This window comes from Cardiocondyla obscurior, linkage group LG16 (genome assembly GCF_019399895.1).
Source record: "Cardiocondyla obscurior isolate alpha-2009 linkage group LG16, Cobs3.1, whole genome shotgun sequence".
Lineage (NCBI taxonomy): Eukaryota > Metazoa > Arthropoda > Insecta > Hymenoptera > Formicidae > Cardiocondyla > Cardiocondyla obscurior.
In genome coordinates, this window is record NC_091879.1 from 3,645,311 (window position 1) to 3,669,570 (window position 24,260).

The 24,260-nt window shown below is 43.2% G+C and overlaps 1 protein-coding gene across 3 annotated transcripts; it reads left to right on the plus strand.

The window, feature by feature from the left end:
* Nucleotides 1-24,081, plus strand: LOC139109146 (uncharacterized). 3 transcript variants are annotated; one of them, XM_070667987.1, is made up of 9 exons: nucleotides 1-145; nucleotides 283-524; nucleotides 752-1,038; nucleotides 1,239-1,279; nucleotides 20,765-21,062; nucleotides 21,322-21,366; nucleotides 23,065-23,360; nucleotides 23,478-23,687; nucleotides 23,858-24,081. In XM_070667987.1, exons 5-9 carry the CDS (start codon nucleotides 20,768-20,770, stop codon nucleotides 23,894-23,896), a joined length of 885 nt encoding a protein of 294 aa, XP_070524088.1. In that variant the 5' UTR covers nucleotides 1-145; nucleotides 283-524; nucleotides 752-1,038; nucleotides 1,239-1,279; nucleotides 20,765-20,767; the 3' UTR covers nucleotides 23,897-24,081. The 3 variants fall into 3 exon arrangements, with proteins under 3 accessions (XP_070524088.1, XP_070524089.1, XP_070524087.1); XM_070667988.1 differs by lacking the exon at nucleotides 1-145 and having other exon boundaries at nucleotides 249-524; XM_070667986.1 differs by lacking the exons at nucleotides 1-145; nucleotides 283-524; nucleotides 752-1,038; nucleotides 1,239-1,279 and adding an exon at nucleotides 11,665-11,762.
* The last annotated feature ends 179 nt before the right edge of the window (nucleotides 24,082-24,260 follow it).

Consider the following 24,260-nt stretch of genomic DNA (forward strand, 5'->3'; position numbering starts at 1 on the left):
CTGGTGATGAAGCAAGAGGTGTCTTCTTCGTACCGGGAAATCAGCTCGATCTCGACCAACGACGGTGGCATTCGGGGCAAGGCGACTTCTCCTATCCAAGCTCTATGTGTGGCGAGCACGGGAGACGAACGACTTCCTCTGCAAGGTAAGTTAATACGCTAATTAATGCTCGGCTTCTCTTCGTCGTTCGCGTAATCGCAGAGCGACAGGATTCGGGTCCACGTCGATTGACCTTCAAGCCAGATGATCGGCGATTAATCCGCGATGCTGCGTTAATTATAGAGATGGCGCCTACTGCCGGCCACGGAACTCATCCACGGAATAATACGACGGGGTTTTTTCCATCTTCCTTCCATGTCTCTTCCGACTACGGACCCAGCTGGTGACGAAGCGGGAGGTGTCTTCTTCGTACCGGGAAATCAGCTCGATCTCGACCAACGACGGTGGCATCCGGCGCAAATCGCCTTCTCCTATCCAAGCTCTATGTGTGGCGAGCACGGGAGATCAACTACTTTCTCTGCAAGGTAAGTTAATACGCGAATTAATGCTCGGCTTCTCCTCGTCGCTCGCGTAACCGCATTGCGACAGATTCGGGCCCGGGCCTTTACTCGCGTCGTGGAATAATTATATTTTTAATAGAATTTTCGTGGAACTCGATTTTTTTTTTTATTACATTTTTATCAAATAATTTATACAACTGCAGAATTACGTACTTGATTAATCAGGCAATACTTTCTTTTCTTACTTTCAGATGCAGAGGAGAGACTGGAACGTTGTCGTTGCCGTTTTGCAGTGACTAAACTACAGCCAGTTCGTCGAAATTTCCTTCCGGGAGTGTCGTATATATAATAGTAGTTTTGTCGCGCGATATTATTTTATTCGGGGACGTTTGGCGTGTCGCGAGTGTTATGTGCATCGAAGGAGGACCTGACGAAACTTGAAGGAGGACTTGACGAAACCTGAAGGAGGACCATCCAACATCCTGAGAGGAGGAGGAGGCCTCGGAGAGGCATCTAGCTTCAGCGGAGCAACCCGAAGGTAAAAATAATTCTTTTCTTTATGATACATAATTACTAGCTTTGTTATTTTAATAATAAATAATTTTATTTTAAATTATTTCATTCAGAAAATAATTAAAGACGCGTAAAGTTCTTTTTTTTATTCGTACAAATTATTATTTTTTTTTTCTTTACTTTTTTAATATATCTACATTAATATTTTTATTTCTTTTTTTACAGAATGATCAACGCTGCAGAACTCCGCTGCTGCGCATCAATCGGTGAGTGGCATACTACTTTTTTATAACGTAGATCGACATTTCGGGTGGGAAAAATCATGCTGTCCGGAAAATAAAATTAACACCCGCGGCGTAAAATGAAAGAACATTGTTCGGGAATTATCGTTAAAGTAAACGGGCATAAAGATTTTACTATTTAAAGTACCTATGTACAAATAATATATTTATATAACCTTCTTCGTTCCCTGATATATCTCGATTTAAAAAACGATATACGGAAGTTTCATCGTTGGAAGTAGCCAATATTCTCCCGCAATAATTCTACAAACTAACACTCGCGAAAACCTATCATATTTTAAGCCACAGGGCGTTCACCTCGACCATCACGCCGAGCCCAAAGTAGATCAGCCGCGTTCCTTTCCAATTTAGAACTCGAGATTTTCCAAAACTAAAAAGACAATTATTATTACCAATCTTCTTTCTCTTTTCTTTACGGAAATCGCGCTTGAAAGATCGTTTTAGCAGAGCCCGAAAAGCCAGCCCTGGTTCTCTCGCGGAAAATATTGTTTCCCCTTCTTCGTTTTCCACCTACGTCGCTTCGGCTCACTTTCTCACAGACACACAGACGTACGCGCACATACGCGCGCGTTCTCTTCCACCCCAGGAACCTCACCCCTGCTAGGTTATCCCTGCCACCCCTGCAGGCTGCTGCGGTCCGCTGAATGGCCGAAAGTGGGGAAGTCCCTTTTAGCTGCCCACGCAATCAATAGCAAGGCCTGCCGCTTCTACTGAATGGACTTGGCGCCTCCGCCGTACCCCTCGTCCGCCCTAACCCCCCTCCTCCATATTGATTACTACGTCGAGGGTGGGATGACGCGAGGGCATGCGGGGTGCCGCTCTATCGACCGGGCCAGCTGTATTACTGTTCATTCATAAATTTTCGGTTTTCACTCGCTATGTTACTGCTGGTTAGCGCCGCGAGGAAGCTCGAACGGGCTCGGCGAGTTGTTTTGCGAGCGCGCCGGAGCACGCTTAAAACATTTAATTACCCGCGAGCTTTGTAATTAATTAACTTAGTTATAAATTTATAAGTATACCTGGGAGATGAAGCTTATATCCGAGACACTTTTCTCTGCCGTTTAAAATCAATCGAGAGGAGAGATAATTATTTTTAATACTTAATAATAATAAAATTTGGTGGGTGCTGTTAGAGTAATATTTCTTTTTTTTTTAAGCTAATTTTTTATTTAGAAAAACGGAACTGAGAATAATAAAAGAAGTCGATTAGGGTTTAGTTAACGATTTTAATTAACATTCGCATGAAAATGTGTATACAGCTTATTTATGGTATTATGCACACGCGTCTCGTGGTCGATACGCATACGGAGAGAACGGTTTGTTGCAACGGTGCGAGATGCGAGAGCGGCCATTTTCCATCGTGGCATTTACAGAGCAGTCGGGCGTGCAGTTAGGGACGTGTAGTAACGAACGCGTGAATGGAATCGAGGAGTAGCTCGCGGCATTCAAAAGCTACAAACTCCGTGCTGATTTAGCTCTGGCTTCAAGCCCCCCCGGTCCATTAACTTTCCTTGATCCTCGCCGCCGATTTCGATCGGTCGGGCAGGCTTCCCTACCGGGGATCTTTTACTTTTAATTTAGTTTATCTCTCAGTACCATTCGCAAAACGTTTGCTTTACGTTTAATATCGGCTTTCGGAGAAAACTTCTCTCTCCGGTACCGTTCGAAGAATCAACCGCGGGGCCCCAGCCTTCTCCGAGTTTCGACGGGACGGTCTTTCGCTCTAAGCCGCGGAATTACGCGTCTCGCGGAAATGACTGCGTAATCCGTCTTGGATTTGTACAGCTTGGCGGAATATTTGAAACGTTAAAATTGGTATATATACGTAATAAAATAAAACGGGAGATAGGTATAAAGAAAAAAAAAAAAAAAGTGAAATAGATATAAACTCGCGAGGGCGGACCCTTCGAGATATTCCGTTCACGCGGAACCGTTTTCGCCGATACGTTGATCCTTCGTTCGGAATTATTGACACGATCATGACCATAGGTTGGTTTTCGGAATCTTGTAGGTGGATATCATGTGGCAGCGTGGATTTAGAAGAGGGTTGTAAAAGATATCGTAGCGGAGCGAAGAGAGAGAGAGAGATTTACGATGTTACCGAGCGTAATAAAGCGCTTAAGGGTACGTTGCGAGAGAAGATACTCGTGTCGAGAAGATTTCTATTTGTCAAAAAGAGGAAGTCGGGGGCGTAGAAGAGTTAATAAACGTAAATATAAATTTGTTCGGGCAAACAGAAATTATTAAACGCCTCCCCTCCCGCGGAATGTCTTAAATTTCGTGCTCGGTACCCGTTTCCTGATTTTCTGCAGAGCGAAACGATTATTCGCAAAAGGTGCTGCGCACATTACGCCACGGACTAATCGACGGAGAATAGTTCCGCGGCTTTATTTCGTTACCTAATTCCCAGCTCGCGCTTGCCCAATTTCTAGACGGCATACGTCTAAATAATTCTGTACCGCCACGAAATATTTAATCCCGTTTTCCCAGCGATAGATCCCGCGGAACACGTTTATAGGAAATTACGCGCGCAATCTCAAGTGATAATAATATCGTACGAAGTATTATTAGATTTTCTAATACGATAGCAGTGTAATGGCCGCTGTAGCTGGCGGACTAGAACGTCCGTTCTCCGCAGGCCGAAATCTAATTACGCGACGTATCGCCATCGCTTAAAAGGACAATCGCGAGATTCCGGAGAAAATTATACTCATATCTCTTCTTAACTCGCGCGCCCGACACCGCCGTGGGCGTGGAATTAATAAATTCCATTTATTAAGACAATTCGCGGTGTCCGAGGGAATTCTTTTTTTTTATTTTTTTTATTTTTTTTCAGCGTACTATGCGCCGCGGCGACACGAATTTTCCCCGCCTGCATCACGGGCACAATTATTCCCTGAGTAACCGGCAAGCGTAGGCAATCGCATACTAATTATACGCTTTCGGAATAAAATAAAATCGAGGCGATACCAGGAAATTAATGGAACTAATAAAACTTTAGCGAGAGAGAGAGAGAGAGCAGAAACGGAAGTTTACATTTGCTTACGTTAAAGAAGTTTTATCTCTTAATAAATATTTAATTAAAATTATTTGCATATTATATTTGCGTACTCTTGCACGGTTATACTTTTAAGAACGCTTTTACTCTGCTGTTTTATTGCAATATCGCGTTAATGATAAAAGAAATGATTCTATTAAAATATAATCTGTCGGTTTTCGTGAAAACCGCTCGTCCGCGCAAGAAACCGTCGGTCAAAGAAGTGCAATTTTCGCCCGGGGGGGCTTCACTCTGTCGGAAATAGTTGCAGTGCGCTCGCACGTAGTACCATATGCTCATAGTTCTCCTTTAAAATAATGCGCGTCAAGCATGCCTGACATTACCAGAGGTTACTACGCAAATTCTTGGAGATGCATGCGGCATCGCGGCGGTCATTGACGTAAATTGACGTAAATTCTCTCTTTCTTTCTTTCATTTATTTTTTTTTTTTTTTTTTTTTTTTTGCCATTAAGCAAACCGTTTCAATCGCTCGCCGCGTAAGTACGAATACGCTTATCGCGTTCATTGAATTTCCTCCTTTAATGTTACTTTATGTAAATCACAGCAATCAAAGCACGACGGTAATAGAGTGGCTTCGTTCGTGGCGAACTCTTCGCGACTAATCGTGTAACTCGTTTCATTTCAATTAATTAAAGACGAAATATGTGAAGCTGGCCGCACATAAACGAGAAACGTGATTAATAAATGTAATCGAGAGAATCTGGGCGAAGCGTAAGGGAATTCGGGGGAGGGGAGGAAAAAAAAAAAGAAAGAATAAATATTTGAGACAGCCTGAAGGAAAATAAATTTTGATAAATTAAACATGTTTGTCTCACGCAAACGGCGATGTAATAAAGTAACGAAAATTAATTGCAGATGAAAATCGCTGGCGCACCTATATGCGCTTTGATATATTCTGAAAAGAAAAAAAGAAAAAGAAAGAAAAGAAAAAAAGAGAAAAAAATTCTACAACCACTTTTATTTTTTCTCCCCTCTTTGCTTGTGAAACCGTCCAAAGCGGCGGCACTTTAAAAGCTGCTCTTTTTATTTTCGTTCCGCGAAATTCTACACGTCGAAATAACGCACTTCTTTTTGACAAACGCACCGCGGAATGGGAAACCAACCGCACTGAGCCGCGCGCGGTTTCGACATTTCTTTCATTTCAATAAATTGCTTCAATTACGCGCTCTTAATTAACGTCTGGACGTTCTGTACTTTATTACTTATGTCTTCCTCGCGAGCTATCGCGAAAATACTTTGATATCGAAAGCCCGACGGTCCCGGAAATTGCGGTGGAGATATTTTAACAGAAATATCATCCCTTGTATTACGGTACTATATTGAATCGGCGAACCGAACTTTCATTACAGAATACCGCGTAATATGTCGTGGCGTGCCGGAAAATTAAACGGTGATTACAGTTTATTTATTACCGCCCAATGTGATTCATATACGCGACTTGTTATTTTATAAAACAAATTTATATTTCATTAAGTATATAATTCTTTTCCGTCCGATATTTCCCTCCGCCGTTCCCTCGCAAGCGGAACATAACGATTTATTGTCAATTACGTATTAAAGACCGTACGCAACGTGGAAATTAACACAATAACACAAATCGCCCGCGTTTTATCTCGTCCGAAGTAGCCCACAAATATTTATCTAGCCCGTTAAATTTCGTTGCGCTCAATGCAACCGATTCGCGCAGGATGTAGGGCACACGCACAGATACCAGCACACGCACATTAAGTATAAACGATAACCAATATACGGGCGTGTCGCCGCGATTTAACATTACGAGTCGTCGAGTTCGAAATATGAATTTACGATGCGTTGAGGAAAATTATTTGTTCGGCTCGGCCGAAAAATTAATAAATTAAAGTGTAACGCGATAAACTATTATTCGTAATTTAACTTTTATTTACTCGCCTTACTCGACGGAATTATTTTCGCGCGAAGGAAGATGTAGGTAATTAAAAATTTCTTTTTTTTTTATTTTAAAAGTTGAGTAAAGTTTAATTTCACCGAAGATCAATGTTCTCGGGGAAGATTCTAACGCGGCGGAAAAGCGTTAGACATTAATCGCCTGCGCGTTTTTAATTTAACAGTTTATATGTATGAACTTTCGGCGTACGCCTACAACGCAAATTCCGCTGAGTGTATCTCCCTCGTGTATTTGAGGACAGAATTAATATCTGGTGGAAGATGATGCATAGTGTTCGCGGGAACTTTGCGAAAACTATGCGCTTCCATGTTTGTCGAAAACGCGCGTACCGCAAGGACTTGAATAAAGGACCGTTCTTGCCCCCGACGTTCTCATCGTTTCCACTTTATCTACCCCCGCACCCTTCCGTCTGCGCATTCTATCTACGACTTCTACCCTTTCATCTCTATCTCTTTATCTGACTGTCTTTCACTCTTTGACCGCGTTTCCAATATATGCAGCGCCTCAAAAGTCGTAGCGTGTATAATTTTATTTTATTTTTTTATATAAATAATATTTTCATAAAACTTACGTTACGTAAATTTTTTTTTCCTCGGAAAGTAGCCGGAAAAATGCATTTATTAAAGAATTTGCGTTAAACCAGAGAGAAGTGAAAATAGAAATTGCACATTCGTACGTCTATAGAAAAACTGTACGTTATTACACACGACTGTATGGTTTTAATTTACAAAACGGTCTTCCAAACGAGGTGGAAAATAATATTTATTCGGGCCGTGCTAAAGTATCTGCGTTTAAAAATAATTCACGTCCTTTACCTATTCCGCGGAGGATATTGATTTCGAAAGTTTCCTTTGTCACGATCAATCCCGATTGTGATTTAACTTAATATCGAGATCTTGCATATCGATGCGTCGGGGCTGTGCAATTTCCTCGAACTCGAATCTGCATCTGCGTTTCTCGTCTCCGAGGCATTTATTGAGAAATCGGAAAAGTCAGGCTGATCCCTCGGGATCGAGACGTCGTCGGACATTTCATCCTTTTAACATAAACTGAATAAACAATTGATTTTATGTGAATTTTCCGCGCAGAAGTTAACTTCTGATAGACTCGCCGCGGAAAGTAGTCGTAAGAAAAAACCTTTTCTTATTTAGAAAGGAAATTTAGAGATCTTATTGTTCTCCGATTGTTACTGCTTTCCCGAGATGCCGATTAGCTCTCTCGTTTGTCTCATTTTGCGCTGTGAGAATTAAACGTCAGCTTTATTTTTGTTACTTCGTAAATTTTATTACATTATTTTTTTGCGTGCAGTACACATTTTTTTTTTTTTCTTTGCAACGTGATGTCCAGTTTGATAAAGACGGAACGATCTAAAATTCTAATCTCATTTCTTTTATTATTTTATTATATTAATATCAAAAAAGAAGCATAGCGCTTGAAAGTTTAAACTCTCCCAGTTTCTGCGGGAATATTAATGGCAACTGTTTCAACCTATTATGTAATTTCTATGCACGATAGCGGGAGGAACAAAATTATTTCCTCACTTTATCGCTCGCGCCGACACATTTTGCGCTCTTTTAAAATGATCGAACGTTGGCGGGGGAAAAAAAAAGGGAAAAAGAAAAAAGGGGGGAAAAAAAAAGAGGAAGAAAAAAGAAATCGGCAGCTAAATGATTGATTGATCTTAATTTCCCATTGGCCGCCGTCTACATTTAATTCGTTCATCCGGGATCCGTGCCATCCCCGATCCGATTCATCGAACTATTTCGAGGAGACTTCTAGGGTGGCACAATGTGCGTCACTGCGGCGTGACATCTATTGTTGACACGACACACATACATTGTCCGGTTATAATAGCGTCAGGTGCGAGGCACAAAATTCTATTTTACCCGAGAGAAAGAGAGAGATTTGTATTTTGAGACGCGAGCACCGGCGAGAGAAATTGCCAATGCGAAAAACTTTTCTGATTCATTTGCCGCACGACCGTAATTACTCGTGCGATCGACATTGCGCCGATGCCCTTTCCTTCCGTGATAAAGAGCGAACGCGGCTAAAACTATTTAGTTCAATAAGCAATATAAATCAACGTCTGCTTTTTTTTGTCCCCTTTTTTTATTATTATTTTATTTTTTTTTTTTAGATAAGAACGATCCTTTACCAGACACGATGAATTAAATTATTACACAAATTAAAAGTTACGAAAGACGTGAAAAGCAAGCGTGTTTTGGTTGAAATTTAAGTTATGCTTAAAGTGAGAAAATTAAAAATAATTTATTAGAAAATACAAAAAGAAAAAAAAACGCCGCATAAATTTTTTATTGTCTAATTGCGAAATTATTGAGTCTTCTATGTTATTAATTTTATTACGATTTTATATCGTGGACTAATAATAAGATTAGATCTTGGTTACTGCGATAGATGATATCTTGACGATTTTCTAAAATTGTCTTTGATGTGACAAACGTAACCTTTATCCGCGTGTAAAATAATTGCCGATATAATCTCGCGATTCGCATTGCTCTAATTTTCTCGCTGACAGCGTACATTTCCAATTCAATATTAATAGATCCGGTATCGTTACATATATCTCATTTCATGCCTCGTAATGACTAGCATCGTAACAATTCGTTCGGTCTGTGCTACATTAAACGCGTAGGCGTTTATATTCTCCGAAAATCATAATTACGTTCTTCAAGTACAAAACTGTTTAACACCTAAAAAAAGACTTAAAAAAAAAAAAAGAAAAAAAAATAAGAAAATAAAAAAAGAAAATGCTTCTTCCGCGCGAAACAGATAAAACCGTAGCATAAAAATTGTATTCTAAATAAGTAACAATAGTTAATCAGACCTAATTAATTTATTAACTATTAGATAAAATCTTTATTTATCACAAGATCCGTCGTACGCGGTGGCGGAATTAAATTTCGGCGGGTCGGGCTTTTTTTTTTTCGGCGGCGCACCAGTTACAGTCGATATAGCTTGAAGAAGCTAAGTTTTAGCTCGCCTGCGCAACAAGTATCCGGGAGTCAAAATCGTTATAGCTCGCTTCGTGGCGGCTTCTCGTTCTCCCGATTATCCTCGTGGCGTTTTAATCTCGAAGCCGCAACCGTGAATGAATTTCGCAGCTTTCGCGAGGAGTAGCTTTCCCGATGCAGCGAGATCACGCAATTAATAACAAGTCCCCGGCTTCTTCAATATTCCACGTACGCGATTTTCCGCTCGAGTAGCTATCTGATTTAGCAGTATTTCGCGTATTCTCGAAGCCAAAAAAAAAAATACAATATTTTTTTTTTGCAAACGCAAATAGATCCGTCGCGTTCGCCTTCGCGATCGCGAGATTAAACCTTCCGGCGATTCGGTCGCGCCTTTTTAATACTTTTCGCCCGACCCTTCAACCACGGTGAGGATTAGGGCGGAAAATCCTCTTCGATGCGACGACTAAAATGGGAAAAGTTTTCCGAGCACTTCGCCGAGCTTCCGCCCGCGCCGTCCGTTCGCTTCATCGACGTTTTTTTCTTTTTTTTTTTCTTTGCTCCGGAGTTTGCAAGCTCGAAAGAGCTCGCTTCCTTCACTTGGCTCGTCAGGAAGTTCATTAGTGTAATTAAAGAGCCACGAAGATGAAAACGAACGTAAGCGCGAATCCGATGTAACACCCGTGTTCCGATAGAACTCAAATTATCCCGTAAATTGCGCGATAGAAAGAGTTTCGCGATAAGTGAACGTATCCAATAGCTGCTTTCTGCGTCGACTTCGGCTTCATCGCCGGCTTTGTGCGCAATCCGGAGATTACAGGCACCGAGTAAACGATTGAAATTTGCACAATTATCTCTTCCCTCCCCAAGTAAGTTTCGCGCTCGATCTTTCTCAGCAATTGCGTGTCGGGTATTCAATTTATTGAGGCGGCGTAAAACGATAAGACGAGTTCGGGACTCCACCCTGGCACCAATCACCGCTCGATCGTACGTGTAAAACGTCTATAAGAAAAGCCGGGTAAAAGGACGTAATTCCCCGGACGTCACGCGGCTCGATCTTTTTCAACACTTTTTTTTTCGACGGCGCAATTTACTTAGGTCAACAAGGAGCTATTACTCGCCGCGGCACCGGGCTCTACGAGCCCATCGGCCCTCAGCGGGGTAGGTTCCCTTCGCAATTTCTCCGAGGATACGTGTGGGCGAAAAAATATTAAGCTCGCTCTATGTAGCCGCGTGAGGCTAGCCTTTGACATTTCGCATGATGCAGTGCTTATCCGCGGGCCTCGAGGAACTCGCGTAATGGCCGTCGCGTTTATTTCCGAAGCGTTTACGTCGCTAACGCCGTAATATTTTGCTTCGCGATTTTTCCTGACGTCGGGTAAAGTGCATTTTCGCGGAAAGCCATCCCTCGCGCGCCTGCCGAAACGTAAAGGCGGCAGGAACGGAAAAATCGTCCCGACTTTCCCGGGCGAGGTTTCGTCGAGAAGCATCTTTAAAGTAATCAGATCGCTCTCTCAATTTTATTTTCTTTTTTTTTTTTTATTCTTTATTTTTTATTCTTTTTTTTATATTATATTTATTCCGACATTTATTTGTATATTTTTTAACTGCGTCGAGCTACGTCGTCGGTTCTTTGAAAAAAGAAAGAAAGAAAAAAAAAGCGAGCTTTTAGAACCTCGCAACTTGGTTGTGTGGCCAATTAGCTAAAGCAAACGTTTCTGTTCTTTGCACTCACTTCCCCTCAAATAACAAGGTCTAACTAGAACTCGGTGTACTCGGATAATTTAACACGCCCTGCACCTGACTCGTTGTTTAAATTAAATTCACACATGGCGCTCTTAGTCCCGCGTTATCTCGCGAATGCAAAGAGCCTGGCGACTGTCCGAACGCCGCGGAATTCGAGGGCACCCCAAGCGACAACTACATCACTGACGGTGAGGGGTGCAGTTTCCCGGACGTACACTCGTCCGTAGGATGATTTTCAGGGGAAAATTCAGCAGCGGGGAGACGCGAGGGTGGAGAAGGGGAGGGGGGTGGTTGACAGACCGAGTGGAATCCTGCGCGGAGGTGGAGTCCCAGAATCGTCCCGAAAAAGAGATGAAAGAGCCGCGACGAGTGTGACGGAGGGAACGAGCCGGGGCGAGAGACGGGGACGGTCGGGGGTAGGAAGAGGGTTGACGTAGGGGTAGGCGAGGTGAGGAGGAGAACGGCGGGTGGCAGAGGAGGAAGTGGAAGAGAGAGGAAATGGGCCGAATGAGAGCATGAACGGGGCGAGAGAGAGCGAAGTCCCAACCCAAGAGCATCCCCCGTTCAGCGAAAGGAACAGGGACCCCGGCGGCGTGGTGGCAGGATCGACGGCGGGGGTGGCGGAGAGAGAAGGTGCCGCGGGGGTGGGTTTCGTACGGCCAAGGCAGTGGAGCCGCGGACAGTCGCCTCGACGCTACCATCTCTCTCAGTTGCTCCACGGTTTCCGGACTCGGCGGACAGGCAGGGCAGGTTAGTGAATCCGATTCCCGTTCATTCACCAGACGCGAGACGTCCCTCCGTCGCGTCCCATCCGGTCTTCATTTCCGCGCACCCTCTCGCTTTCTCTCGCCCTCCGACTCGCACGTCGCCGTTTGCACGTCGCGCTTCACGTGTCGCAATGCCGGCGGTCGCTCGGCCGGATCACTTTTCCTTTTTTCTCTCTTTCCTTGCTTTCTCGTTTTTTTATTTTCTCCCCCCTTTCCCCGGGGAATAATTATAAACACGCGGGTCGAAACGCGCCGCGGAATCGGCTTCCGGTTTCGTCCCGGTCTCGTGGTCGCGAGGAGAATCTGAGGAATGAGGCGTCGCGGTGCTCGCGAATGTCACAACTGACGTGCGTTTCGCGAGGCACTCCTTGCCGATTAATGAGAATTAGGCGTTCGCGCTCCCGGTGACGCACAACCTGTTATACCACCGCGTTGCAGAAGAGGCTGCGATGCGCGGGGTAGGGCGTCGGGATACTAAACCGAGGAGGAATGTAATTGTGTCTAATGAGACTGTTGGAATTAGAGCGGGAGAATTAGAGCGGAGGCGTAGCCCGCGAGACGCAAAATGTCACACGGGAAAACGTGTGTCGAATATCAGAGCTTTTCGATAGATGGACTTGTCAATCGGATTGATAGGTGATTTTTTTGTTATAGATTTACAGCTTTTTTTTTTTTTTAGCGCGTTAAATTATCGGAATGGATTTTGACCTAAAATCCCTTCGCGACCCGCTGCTCTCTCGCGAGGACAATAATCTCGTTTCGAAAAATGGTTTTCAATCTAACACTTTGAAAAATCGTCGTTTCTGTTAATTAACTTGATAAAACTTTCATTAATTAAACGTAAATAATAATTTACATTCAACTAAAAAGACCGTAGACTGCAAGTTTCTCCGAGAAACGGAAAACGCGAATTAAATCAAGCGAGAGAAAGGGCGAGATAGGGTGAGAAAGGGAGAGCTTTGCTCCGCGAAAATTCATCCGGCGAGCGTTTCGATCTGAGGGATCTCGCTGCAAGTGTGCTGCGTGCAGCGACGAGCCGTCCTAGATTCGTTAAGGTTCAAGATTCGTTTTCCCACTCGGATAATATCAGGCGTAACCTTGAACGAGAATAGAATAGCTTCATGATCATCATCGCGGGGGTTACTACGTCTATATATGAATGGTCATAAAATCCCTGATTGCCCCGTTCGGATCGATCGAAAGTAGGTCAGTTCCGAAATTGGAAGACGCGTCGATCGGCGCGGAGGAATTTCGACGCGATGTCTTATACGCGCGGCATTCGCCAGGCAGACGGGCCGATGCCTCGGGCTGGCTTCGCAGCCGCGGAAAAAAAATTGCGTGTGCGTGAGAAAAGAAAACCAACTCGCGGATCGGCACCCGTTACTTCCGGCGTGGCTCGCAAGGAGTGGCGCGAATCGAATTCGATCGGACGCGCGCGAAACGTCGATGGGTTTTGCATCCTAATTACATGCCTCGTTGTCGGCCATTAATCACAGGCTTAACTTGGGCAAACTGCGTTGATACGACGGCCATAATGAATAAACACGAGACTAATGCGGTAATATCCTCATGTTAGGCTAATGCGAACCGACAACATTTGCAAAATGTCAAGCCGCTCGCGAGTGACGCACTCCGCGTGAATTTTCTCCTCCGCGGGCTGTCGGCGTTTTGATTAATCGCGCAAAAGTGTACGAGCATCGATAGCCGCCGAGATAACGCGCGAGATAATTGGAGCGCGATCGTGATTAGAAATTTATTTACCGGAAGCCGTCGCGCGGGCGATACATTTATCCCAATTCTGGCAGTCAGTATCGAGGATTCACCTGCTGCGATTTTTATTTTTTTTTATTTATTTTTTTTATTTTTTATATATTTCATATTTCATAAGTCCTTTATTGCTTTACTACGCGTCTTTAGATCTACTGGCGCTTTTTAGAGGAATAATCGCGATATTCATACGCAAAGAGCGTAAGTCGTATAACGAGAATCGTATTTTGCATATATGCGAATTCCGACTTAAACTGTTACAACGAGGGGGATGACGAATGCAATTCCGCGCTCCGCGTATCGTGCGACGCGACATATTTGCAAGCAACAAATAATCTGGATTGCCTATACCTGTCGGATTCAAATCTCACTTGTTGCAACCTTTCCACTTCGATGCGCTCGCACGAGAAGAGAGCTATCGAGAAAGATAGCATCATTTTTTTTTATTCGTTTTTCTTCTGCCGAGCAAATCGGATTAGCGCCTTTCGTTATTTCCCTGTCGAGGCTCGGATGATTTATGGATTCCCGGCCGAAAAATGTACGGTGGCTTTACGAGCACGAGATCGAACATGACGCGTTTCACGAACGGAGGTGGCGAAGATCGTTGCAGTGATTTGCGCAACCCGAGGCCTCTCCCCCCCTTGACTCTTAAATAATTGGGCCGTTTACACAATTTTCATTGTCTCCATTCTTGCGACATTGGCCTTATTTCTCAAACGGAAACGAATCGATATTACTAAAAATTCAATCGCTAAAGCGAGAGATACTCGAGCGGAAAAAAAAGATCATCTTTTATTAGCAATAAATAACAGCCGCCAAATTATTATCGATATATGCAATAAAAATGCGTAACATTCTTTTATTAATTTATTACCAAGTAATAGAAATAAAAAAAAATTTATTTTGTATTTTTGCGATATATGACAAATTTTCGTTGCTGCGTGCGCGAAAATTGCCGAATCAATTAATCAATTGAGCAATTTGAAATTTAAGCAGTTGCAATTACTATAATTTGAGGAAGTTATTTCGACGCTAATTTTAAATAATATTGCAACACAGAAGAGTGTTATTTTTAAGGTCTAATACAATAGCATTCCTTTCTTCACATTTTATTTTTAATTTATTTATCCGCCTTTTGCAAGTTTATTGCATATCGATAAAAAACGTTTATATATTTTTTGCGTATATATATCTAACTGGTTCTATCGGTTTCGAATATTAATTTAGTACACCGTTATCGTAACAATTTCTTCTCTTTAAAAAAGGAAAAAAAACCAATAGAATTTGACGCGTAAAAAAAAAATAAAATAAAATAAAAAAATAAAAAAAACACGAGAGACGAAATCGAGAGGTGTGCGATGAGTTGTACTGACGAGCGAGGGAACGCTGGGATTTACGATCGAATCGTATATTCGCGGCATTTACTGTTATCTCTTTTATATTGACGCGCTGTTTAGCACATTTATCATCCGGGGCCGTTACGTAGGGCCGTCCTTTTATTGCGCGCGATAGCATATTGATACGTTAAAAAGGCCGCGCTAAGATAAAGTCAGATACCGCAGACTGTTGAACCTCTCCGCTTTATGACGCACATCCCTGTTCAAGTCTATTCAAATTTTTGATTTCTCGCCCGAGGAGATTTTTCCCTCGTGCTTATCGTCACTTGCGCTTTTTACGACCACAAAAGAGAGAGCTAATAATATTTTCATTGCCAATATTCAAAGATTGATGAATATTACTAAAAAAAAAAAAAACACGCAAACTTTATATTTATTACAGTCTCTAAAAAATTATCATTGCCGAGAAATAAAGTCTTTAATTAATTTTGTTTTTTTTTTATTATACTTAAAAAAATTTTAATATCTGCGAGAGATTAAGTTAAATTTTTTTTTTCTTTTTTCCACTATCTTAGATATATTTTTATTTAATAAATTTATCTGCGCAACGCAACCCACTCGCCGCGAATCGAGGTGACTCTGAAACGGCTGCAAAGGCAATGCGTGTCACATCTGTGCTAAACGGCGAATGTCATTGTGCAATAAGGAGAACAAGATAGATTGCTTTTAACGCTCGGTAGGGGGAACAAATATACCGAGTCCGTCGCGCGTGGCTTACGAAGTACTACTTGACTTTAGGCTCGCGTACCGCTGCTTGGAAATAGTCACCTTTGAATTGTCACCGGGAATAATTTCCCTTATACAACTTTGGCATATGTGCCGCCGGGAGTTCTCGGGAAAGAGGGAACTCCGAGGCTAACAAATTAATGTTGAATGGCAAATACCTTTTGCGAATTGTAAACTCGAGCATCCCGCGGTAGCGATTAATCTTAAATAGAGAGAGGAGCGTACAAAACGCGCACGATTGCGCGAGCTACGGACCGTAATAACTGTTCCCTGGAAAATTTATTATTAATTCTTTTCGCTAACGTTCGGCAGCGGGTAAATTAATCGAGCCGACTCACCCGCGAAATAAAATGTAAAACTTTTATCGCCGCCGTCCGCGTGTCAAAAATCAATTTGCAATACCGTCGCGCTTCCAAGTAATAAATTAACCAGGTATTAATATGCCGGTGCACAATGCGATTAAATTAATAAATATAATAATCAGTAAGGAATTGCGACGGGCACGTGCGAGCACCGTCCCATTCGCGTGTTAATTTCCCGACGATATACACGTATTCCGCTTCACACGCTCGCGTATCGTTGAATAATTCATTTAGACCGTTTCTCTGCGTTTGATCAAGTGCGCGATGGTAGGAGACACAGTTTCCCCACAGGATTGTACGTGCGCCGCAGCATATGACAATATATTTGAGATATTTGTTGCGGTTTCTTATTGTCTTCGCGTGTGTCACACGCATATATAATCCCCTCAGCGCCACTTCATTAAATACACCGCAAATAAATAGAAAACGTGAGGCGCATCGCATTCTGTTCGCGTTCGCAGAAATACCAATGTATGCAAATGATGTAATTTAACATTCCCGCGAACCACGTTAGATTTTTCAATTTAATTTATTTGCTAGAAGTGTTAAGCGCGCGAGCCGACGAAAGGGGGGGGAGGGATAAAAGGGGTGGAAGCGCATCCTCGGTTCTCCGTTTTAATTTAAAATAATCGAAGATAACGAAATTATCTGAAACTGATTAATTAACGCACGGCTGGTGCCGACTTGTTCGCGGAAATGATCGAAAGCTCGACGGCGACGGTGTTGGAAATATTATTTAGTAAAAGCATAAAGAAAATAATACCGAGAAAAATAAGCCCGGATGGAGGCTTCAAGTACTTTTTACAAGGGTAAGCTCGGAGCGAAGAAAGTTCCCAACGTTGTACGGAACGGACGTTTCATTTTCTTCCAAGCCGGCCTCTTATCTCCGATAAAGTTGGAACAGCCATTTCGGTTGGTAATTGCTACGGTTTGTTGACTAAAGGCGATCGCGGATAAATCATCTGAATGAAGGCTCGATACCCGGGGAAATCGGAAAAGGCACTGCAATATTCTCACCCTCGCGCGTTTATCCCTCGTCAAGATGTCAGTCGACTCCGCCGTGGCTTTTACGCGGAATAAGAGTTGGCTAACGATGCTTGCGAGTCGACGGCAAAAAAGAAAAAAATTCACGTAACGTAAAGCTTCGAGAAAAAGAAAGAGAGAGAGAGGGGTATCTTTCTTTTTTTACGATTTATTATATCGACCGACTTTAATTACTCCGCAGCCGGAGGATGTCAAAGACAAAATACCGCGCGATAATTACGGGAATAACTCTGTTAGAATATTGTTATAACTGTGGATTTAACAATCAACTTAATTAATCAATCAAACGCGAGAGGCGGATTGAATTAACATAATAAAGTTTTCCCGGCTTAGAGGCCGGGCGAACTTTTGCGGGCAATTAACGTTTCTTCTCGCGGCCTAATTAGACGGTGACAGATCGCGCGCCGAGCTGCCCCTCCGATAAGCTCGAAAAGCTGGGAAAGATAAAATTCGCAACAGTCGTGCACTTTCGATAAGTACGTGCACGCTCGACTGCTCTCGGCGTATTTGCACGCCAAATTGAGCGAAGTGTTGCAAAAACGCGTTAAAACGGCTTGTTCGCTATTTACCGTGAAAAATCCGAAGCGGTAGATATATATATATTTTTTTTTTGTTTTTTTTTACATTCATGGCGATGTCACCCTTCATAACCAGCGCGTTGCCACTCGGCAAATACAATTTCCACGCAGGTCGGAATAAAAACTAATTTTTTTTTAATTTTGTTTTTTTTTTTTATTCAATTAAAACATCTTGCCAGGCACGCGTACATATATTCAGAACACCGTTAATAAATTCCACGTACGTTATTCTTTTCTCGCGATACTATTCAGTTATTATGTTACTTTAATAGATCCGCGTGATATTTAAGAAGACGAACGCGAGGCGAGGGTGTACCGTCTCTATAGAGAAATGTATTTGCATAATAGAAAGAAATGTCAAATGATGTATTGAGCAAAGAGCGGCGCGACGAATCTTCAGTTCGCGAAGCTGGAATATCGACTTTATTCGCCTGCTTATGCGCGGCATATTATATGCATAACGTATATACAATTATATATATGTATATATATTTCTTTCTTTTTTCTTTCTTTTTTTTCCTTTTTTTTTTTGTGAACGATTTCTCTTGCTTGCTCGCCATGTTTTCTCGTAAATCTTTAGTGGAGCGACTGGCTATGAAATTGTCGAGCGGATCAACATGTGCAACGGCGCATAACTTGAATATGCATAGATCATTCCTCGATGCACATGCCGTTCCTTTGGAATACATTCGCCGGGGAGAACACATGTTGCTCGGTTCAATAGTGACTCTGGCGGCGATTCAATAATAAATCACGGTGTCACGACGCATTGTTGTCTCGGAAACTCAATCGGCCGTTATATTTCCATAAAACAGTCCAAAAAAAAAATCCTCCTTTGAAATCGCATATATTAGAAATAGGGTGGAGGAATAAAATTAATTACACAACGTAATCGTAAAAATTCGAGTGCGATCGTGTTTAACGTACGCGTACGGGATATATTAGCAGGCGTGAAAGCACGTGCCGTTCTGTTAAAGAGCCCTAAATCCTGATAAAATCCGATAATGAACACGGAGCGGCGTGTGTGCGAGAAATCATCAATAATGGATAGGACGGATTTCGCAATGGTATGAATATAAATGGGGAAGACAATGAGAAATCTCTCCGCAAAAGTGCAATAACATTCAGCGACCCCCGCTGAACGTAATCCGATTGCGTTTCAATATGGCAATGCACGCGCGTAATCGTGCAATGCGCGGACAAGAATTGCATATATTTGGGAGGAAAATTAAAATCTCGTTAACCTTCAGATGTGTCTCATATAGAAATTAATATTTGCAAAATGTGTTCAATCAAATGTGCTAATAAAAAAACAATTTTTTTTTTTTGACGTTAAAGATCAAAAAAGAAATACGTGTCGAGCTTTTTCGCGTCTCGTATTTTTTATGAGTGACCGGCTTTAATAAATAAAAGAAAATAAAAAAAAAGAAATAAAAAAAAAAAGGGAAATGTCAAGGAAAAGGTATTGCAAGCTGCATTTTGTGGATTATTTAGCGAGACAATGGCGGTACAAGCGGCAGACGGATCACTATCGTTCTTATTTTGTGAATAATGAGAGCTTTATGCCGCAACGCCTGAATCCCCTCGGCGCTTCGGTCCAGCGCTGCGGAACAATGAGAGCTTCCGCGGCGGCGCGGCCGTTTCCGTTCGCACTTTTCATCACATTGATGCACATACCGCCGTACTTCTCCGGTCTCGCATCCTACGATCGGCCGTCGAACAAATCGGCGAAACGCGCGCGGCTAAAATTCCACGAAGGCGCGTATCGCAAAGCTAATTGTTCCCTAATTGGATTTCACGGGCTCCGCCCACGCGTTTGTTCGATATTCGTGTTTATATCGGAACCATTTCTAACCGAAGCAACAAGATATAATTACATTGTTGCAGTCCGATTTATAACCCCACTATTAGCATTGCGCAAAATTATAACGATCTGCAAAATAGCACGCTTAATATTATAATTACTGATAAATTAATTGGCACTAACAAGGGGGGGGGGAATTAATTAACGTTGGAGCAATCGATAACTCCGTCGAGCGATAAGGAAATATATTTCTGATATACCCCGACATCGAGAGCCACAACGAAACGTTGGAGCGTTTGCTTTTCTTTCCTCTTTTTGTTTTAAATCTTACCGTTCGTATACCATTTCCTCGCTTTTTTCTATTACAATGCTATGGTTGACGGTAGCGATTGCGGATCCAATGTAATTTCCGGTACCTGAGGAAATATGATTTCGGTTATCGAGGGGATTACCGACCATCGGCGGCGCACGTGCACAATAATATCGCGCCGGGGAAAAATAATGAAGAGAAAAAGGGCAGACCTTTCACGTTTCAACGTCAAACGTTGCGGGTCTGGGCAAATAAGGCTCGTTTCTCCCGGAATTGCTCGGCAATATATCAAATAAAAAAATCGAGAACGCTGCTCGCATATTTTTCGCGACTTGGGTCGATCCCTTCAGCGACTCGCGGAATCGCCCGGAGGCTTTTCTTAAAATCGTGGAGAGGAAAGGAACTCGCGCCGTGATTTAAAAAGGCATCCGATCAGTCCTGTGGGTGAAACGCGAGATCGGCCGGGGAAATCCGGTCCCAAATTCGATTTGTCGCGACGTCACTCGATACGCGAAACTGACGCGGAGAGATTGCGGCCTTTATCCGATTTGTATTTTCCCTCCGAAGCGAATCCGGCGATCGGATACAGATTCTCGGCGGCGGGCGTCATTAAAGTACTCCAACCTTCTCGAATTAGGTGTCACTCGACACGCGCCGACGCTTAATTAACGCAAACGCGACGCAAACAGCTTGTTGCTTCACGCACCCGAGCTCTCCGCGCACTCCCAACGATTCAAAAAATGCGAAAAACGAAAAGAGGAGAAAAAAAAAAAAAAAAAAGAAAAAACAGTAATCGTCAACAGGGATACTTTTCACCCTTCGAGTCGGAGACGCCGCGTTTCCTTAATTCCCTTTGTAGCCGCATCTCTGGGGAGTAAATAAAATTAATATCTGGGGTTGGAAGAACGGAGTTACCCTCTTGAAGCGCGAGGCTTTTTTCCCCGGTAGGTTTCAGATTTATCAAATCTGCGATCGATTTGCTCTCGTTTGACTACAGAAAATGCGCTCCGCGGCCGTGTGCATCGCCTTCGTCCTGACGTACACGAGCGGGTCATTTGTCGCGGGTCTGCGATACATCGATCCGCAGGCGGGAAGCGGCGGCGACATCGGCGACAAACGACTGGACCTGGCCGAGCCGTCGTGCGACGAGCTGCGCGCAATGTGGAGATACACCAAGAGGCAGAGCAGAGCTGCTAAAACCACCAACGGATACCCGATGTACCCGTATCCCAATATATGGCCGCGCACAGCAATGTTTCCTGATCGCATTAAATTATCCAGGGAATACACGCGAGGTAAGAATCCTCCCTACGTTCCCCGGAACACGAGGTTGCGACGGGACTTGGTGACATCTCCCTGAAAACCTCGAGTTTCGCCCCAGTACAAGTAGATCGCAGAGGTAAAAATAATTAATTTTCTCTCTCCCTCTCTCTCTCTCTCTCTCTCTCTCTCTCTCTCTCTCTCTCTCTCTCTCTCTTTCTCTTTCTCTTTCTCTTTCTCGAGTATAAAATAAGTCATTCAAAGATCTAAGACTACTTAATCGGCTTTGCGCAGATCTCGTCGCTCCCACACGACTGAAGCTGCGAGAAGAGCTAGAAGGTGAGCAAGTCTTTTGCGTAATTTTTCAACTTGTACGCGCTGATGAATGTGAAACTCCGAATAGCCTCGGGGATTAGATATTTCCCGGAAAAGTCGTCTATAAGGGAAAAATAAGAAGTTACTTCGCGCGACTCGATAAAAAAAAAAGGAAAAAAAAAGACAAAAATGCTAGTCTTGCAATGCCATCGGCGGTCTTAAGATGCAAATTCGTTCCGCGAACAGGTGTACGTGTCTTCGTCGGCGTAAAAGGATCCCCGTGTCGTCGTTGGTAAAGCGAGCAGATACGAGGGAAGAAACGCGTGAGTTTCTATCGATTTTATGCATCAAGTGGTGCATCGCGCCCCGATAGAGAGTTGCAGACCCGCAGGCGGCAATACCGTCTTGCAAATACGCCGCGACGCACATGTGGGTCAAGCGCGCCACTTTACTACGCATACGCGCCCGGCACTTACGCTAACGAGTATATACGCCACGGTTCGAGCTAATTATCGAGGGCAACGTTGGTTACCTATCGCTTTGAAGAGCGATCGCGTTCGCAGGGTTGAATCCCGAGCGCCTCGGGGGCGCATCGACTTCGCCCCTCGGCCGCCGTGCGAGTCCGCGCACCCCATTAACGCCCCCGCCATTTAGTTTCCCTCTTCCCTCGTCGCTCTTAACCGTACGAAAACATTTTGCGACACGCTGTTAGTTTTTGAAATCCGGACGCTGCGCTGTTCCGTAGCTGCCGATCGATTTAACTCGAGGGGGGGTCTATCCGTACAACGTCAGATTTACATTACCACTTGTTCCGCGACCAGTATAGACTTTACGCTGGGAAATATTGGCCCGGGTGTTCTCGGGAAAATCAATGTTTGTCCAATGGGTAGCCAATATTGTGCTACCAAAGTACGTGCGTGCCGTGACGCCGTTGATCTCGCTTGTTAACGATTATGATTATAATAATTCTTCGGCGCGACACGCGACACAACGCGTAAGTTGAGAGAGAGAAAAAAAAAAGAAAAAGAAATTAAAAACAAAGTTTCGTCTCGATTAACGCTTAATTCGCCAAACGAATCGCGATTGCTAGCTACTACGAAATACCTGACATCTTCGCCCACGCGAAACGTCAGCGCCCTAGCTTTTCAAAACCCTTTTCACCCATCGAGGCGCAATACACCGGGGCTTCTTGACCTGACGTCACTCATTCCCACCCACGCGGAGAACGCGCGGAAACACACGTATTCCCGATGATTTTAAGCGATACGTTACGCCGCGGTGGTACGACTGTTATTCCGAAAATCCATCCGCGCTGTTAACTTAAAATAGCTTTCGCTACGTGCCCGAAGGGTTCTCCCCCGTTGAAATTAATTCTTACGAATCTTAATTAACGGACGAACAAGATCTTCTTCTCTTTACGAGAACAAAGGAGGAAAAAGAATTCAGTCTGCCCCGGATATTATTCAATTAATACGGAATTTCTTTTGAGGAAGTGCATATCTCTTGCGTTCGAAATATTTATAATAGCTTCTCAGCGAGGACTCGTATTATAATGGGAAATAATTAAATAAAAATTACGACTGATTTTTACAATCTTACAACTGGCTTTTATTTTTTTTTTTTTTTTTTTTTTTTTTACTTCCGCGGCGTTATTGATTTTCACGCGATGAGACAGTTTTGTAAATGCAAGTCGGGAGGAGGTAAATAATTAATAATTCGCAGGAAGACACGGCGGACGGCCGCGTAGCCGGGCAGCTGGGGGTGCGCCGATTTACGGGAGGATGGTGCACAAGGCGCCGGCAGGAAGCAGATGGCGAAACGCGATGCGAGGTCCATCGCGTTTGAGAGTCGTCGAGGATCTCTCGCGGCACTTCGGGACCGTGAACACGGGACCATACGCGCCCAACAATAATCGCCGCTTCCGCGTTGGCGGCGGTATCTCGGCACAAGTTCCTCAATCTGGCAGTTTCGAGGCGCTTAAGAATCTCATCCAGGCCGAGAGAGCACGCGAATTGCAGGTTGATCACTGACTTCTTTTAATTTCCGAATAAATGGGAATAAAAACTAAATTAAATAATAATAAAAACTGCGCGAAGAATCGTTTAAATGTGTATAAAAGAATTTCCGTTTCGCAGGAGCAACATCTAGCCGAAGAGATGGCGGCGAAAAGCGCCGCTTATAGAGACGGTAAAGATCTAACCAGCGAGGAGCAATTGCTGAACAGACAACAATCGCGAAAGCAATTCTCTAACCCGTTGCCACTTCTAGAAATGACACCAAAAGTCAATTACGATTACAATCAGCGGCGCTATAATAATCCGCCTAACATTGGTCAAGCCTGGTCGGTGAGTTCTCTTATCTCTATACCAAAGTTAGAAAAGAGTATTCTCAAATCTTTTAATTAAACCTTTCTTGCGTTTTATCGTTTTACAAATTATCGTTTAAAAAAAAAATAATAATCTAAAATATTAAATGCGATTAAAATATAAATACGAGTTATTTTTTTTTGTTGCAGAGGAGCGGACCTCTTTCGCGAGAATACATGTTACCTTAGTATGCTGCGAACTGTTGCGAAAGAACGGTACAAATCCGAAAACTGCCGCATGCATACTAGTGTCTGAGACTGTTTCCGCAGCCGATTGCGTCTGTCGACGAAGCTACGAGCGCGAGAATAAGCGAGGCTCACTTCGACGATCGCGTGCATTTTGAAAAAAAAAAAAGAAAAAAAACACCCGTGGCTCCTACATCTCCACACGAATCTTTAACTCTTTCTGTCAACAACACGTAAGTACAAAAATCAGAGAATTTAATTCAATGCCGGCTGCGAAAGAAATAAACGATTCTCCTAACACCGATGCTTTCAATCCTGAATTTAAAAAAAAAAGAAAAGAAAAGAAATTAATTCTGGAAAAGAAAAT

What these genes read in the sequence shown, in the direction of transcription:
- LOC139109146 (XM_070667987.1), top strand. Translation starts at nt 20,768, where the DNA reads ATGCGCTCCGCGGCCGTGTGCATCGCCTTCGTCCTGACGTACACGAGC. An exon ending in ATCCAGGGAATACACGCGAG is followed by an intron (nt 21,063 to 21,321) that starts GTAAGAATCCTC and finishes GGCTTTGCGCAG; the next exon opens with ATCTCGTCGCTCCCACACGA. An exon ending in GCTGCGAGAAGAGCTAGAAG is followed by an intron (nt 21,367 to 23,064) that starts GTGAGCAAGTCT and finishes AATAATTCGCAG; the next exon opens with GAAGACACGGCGGACGGCCG.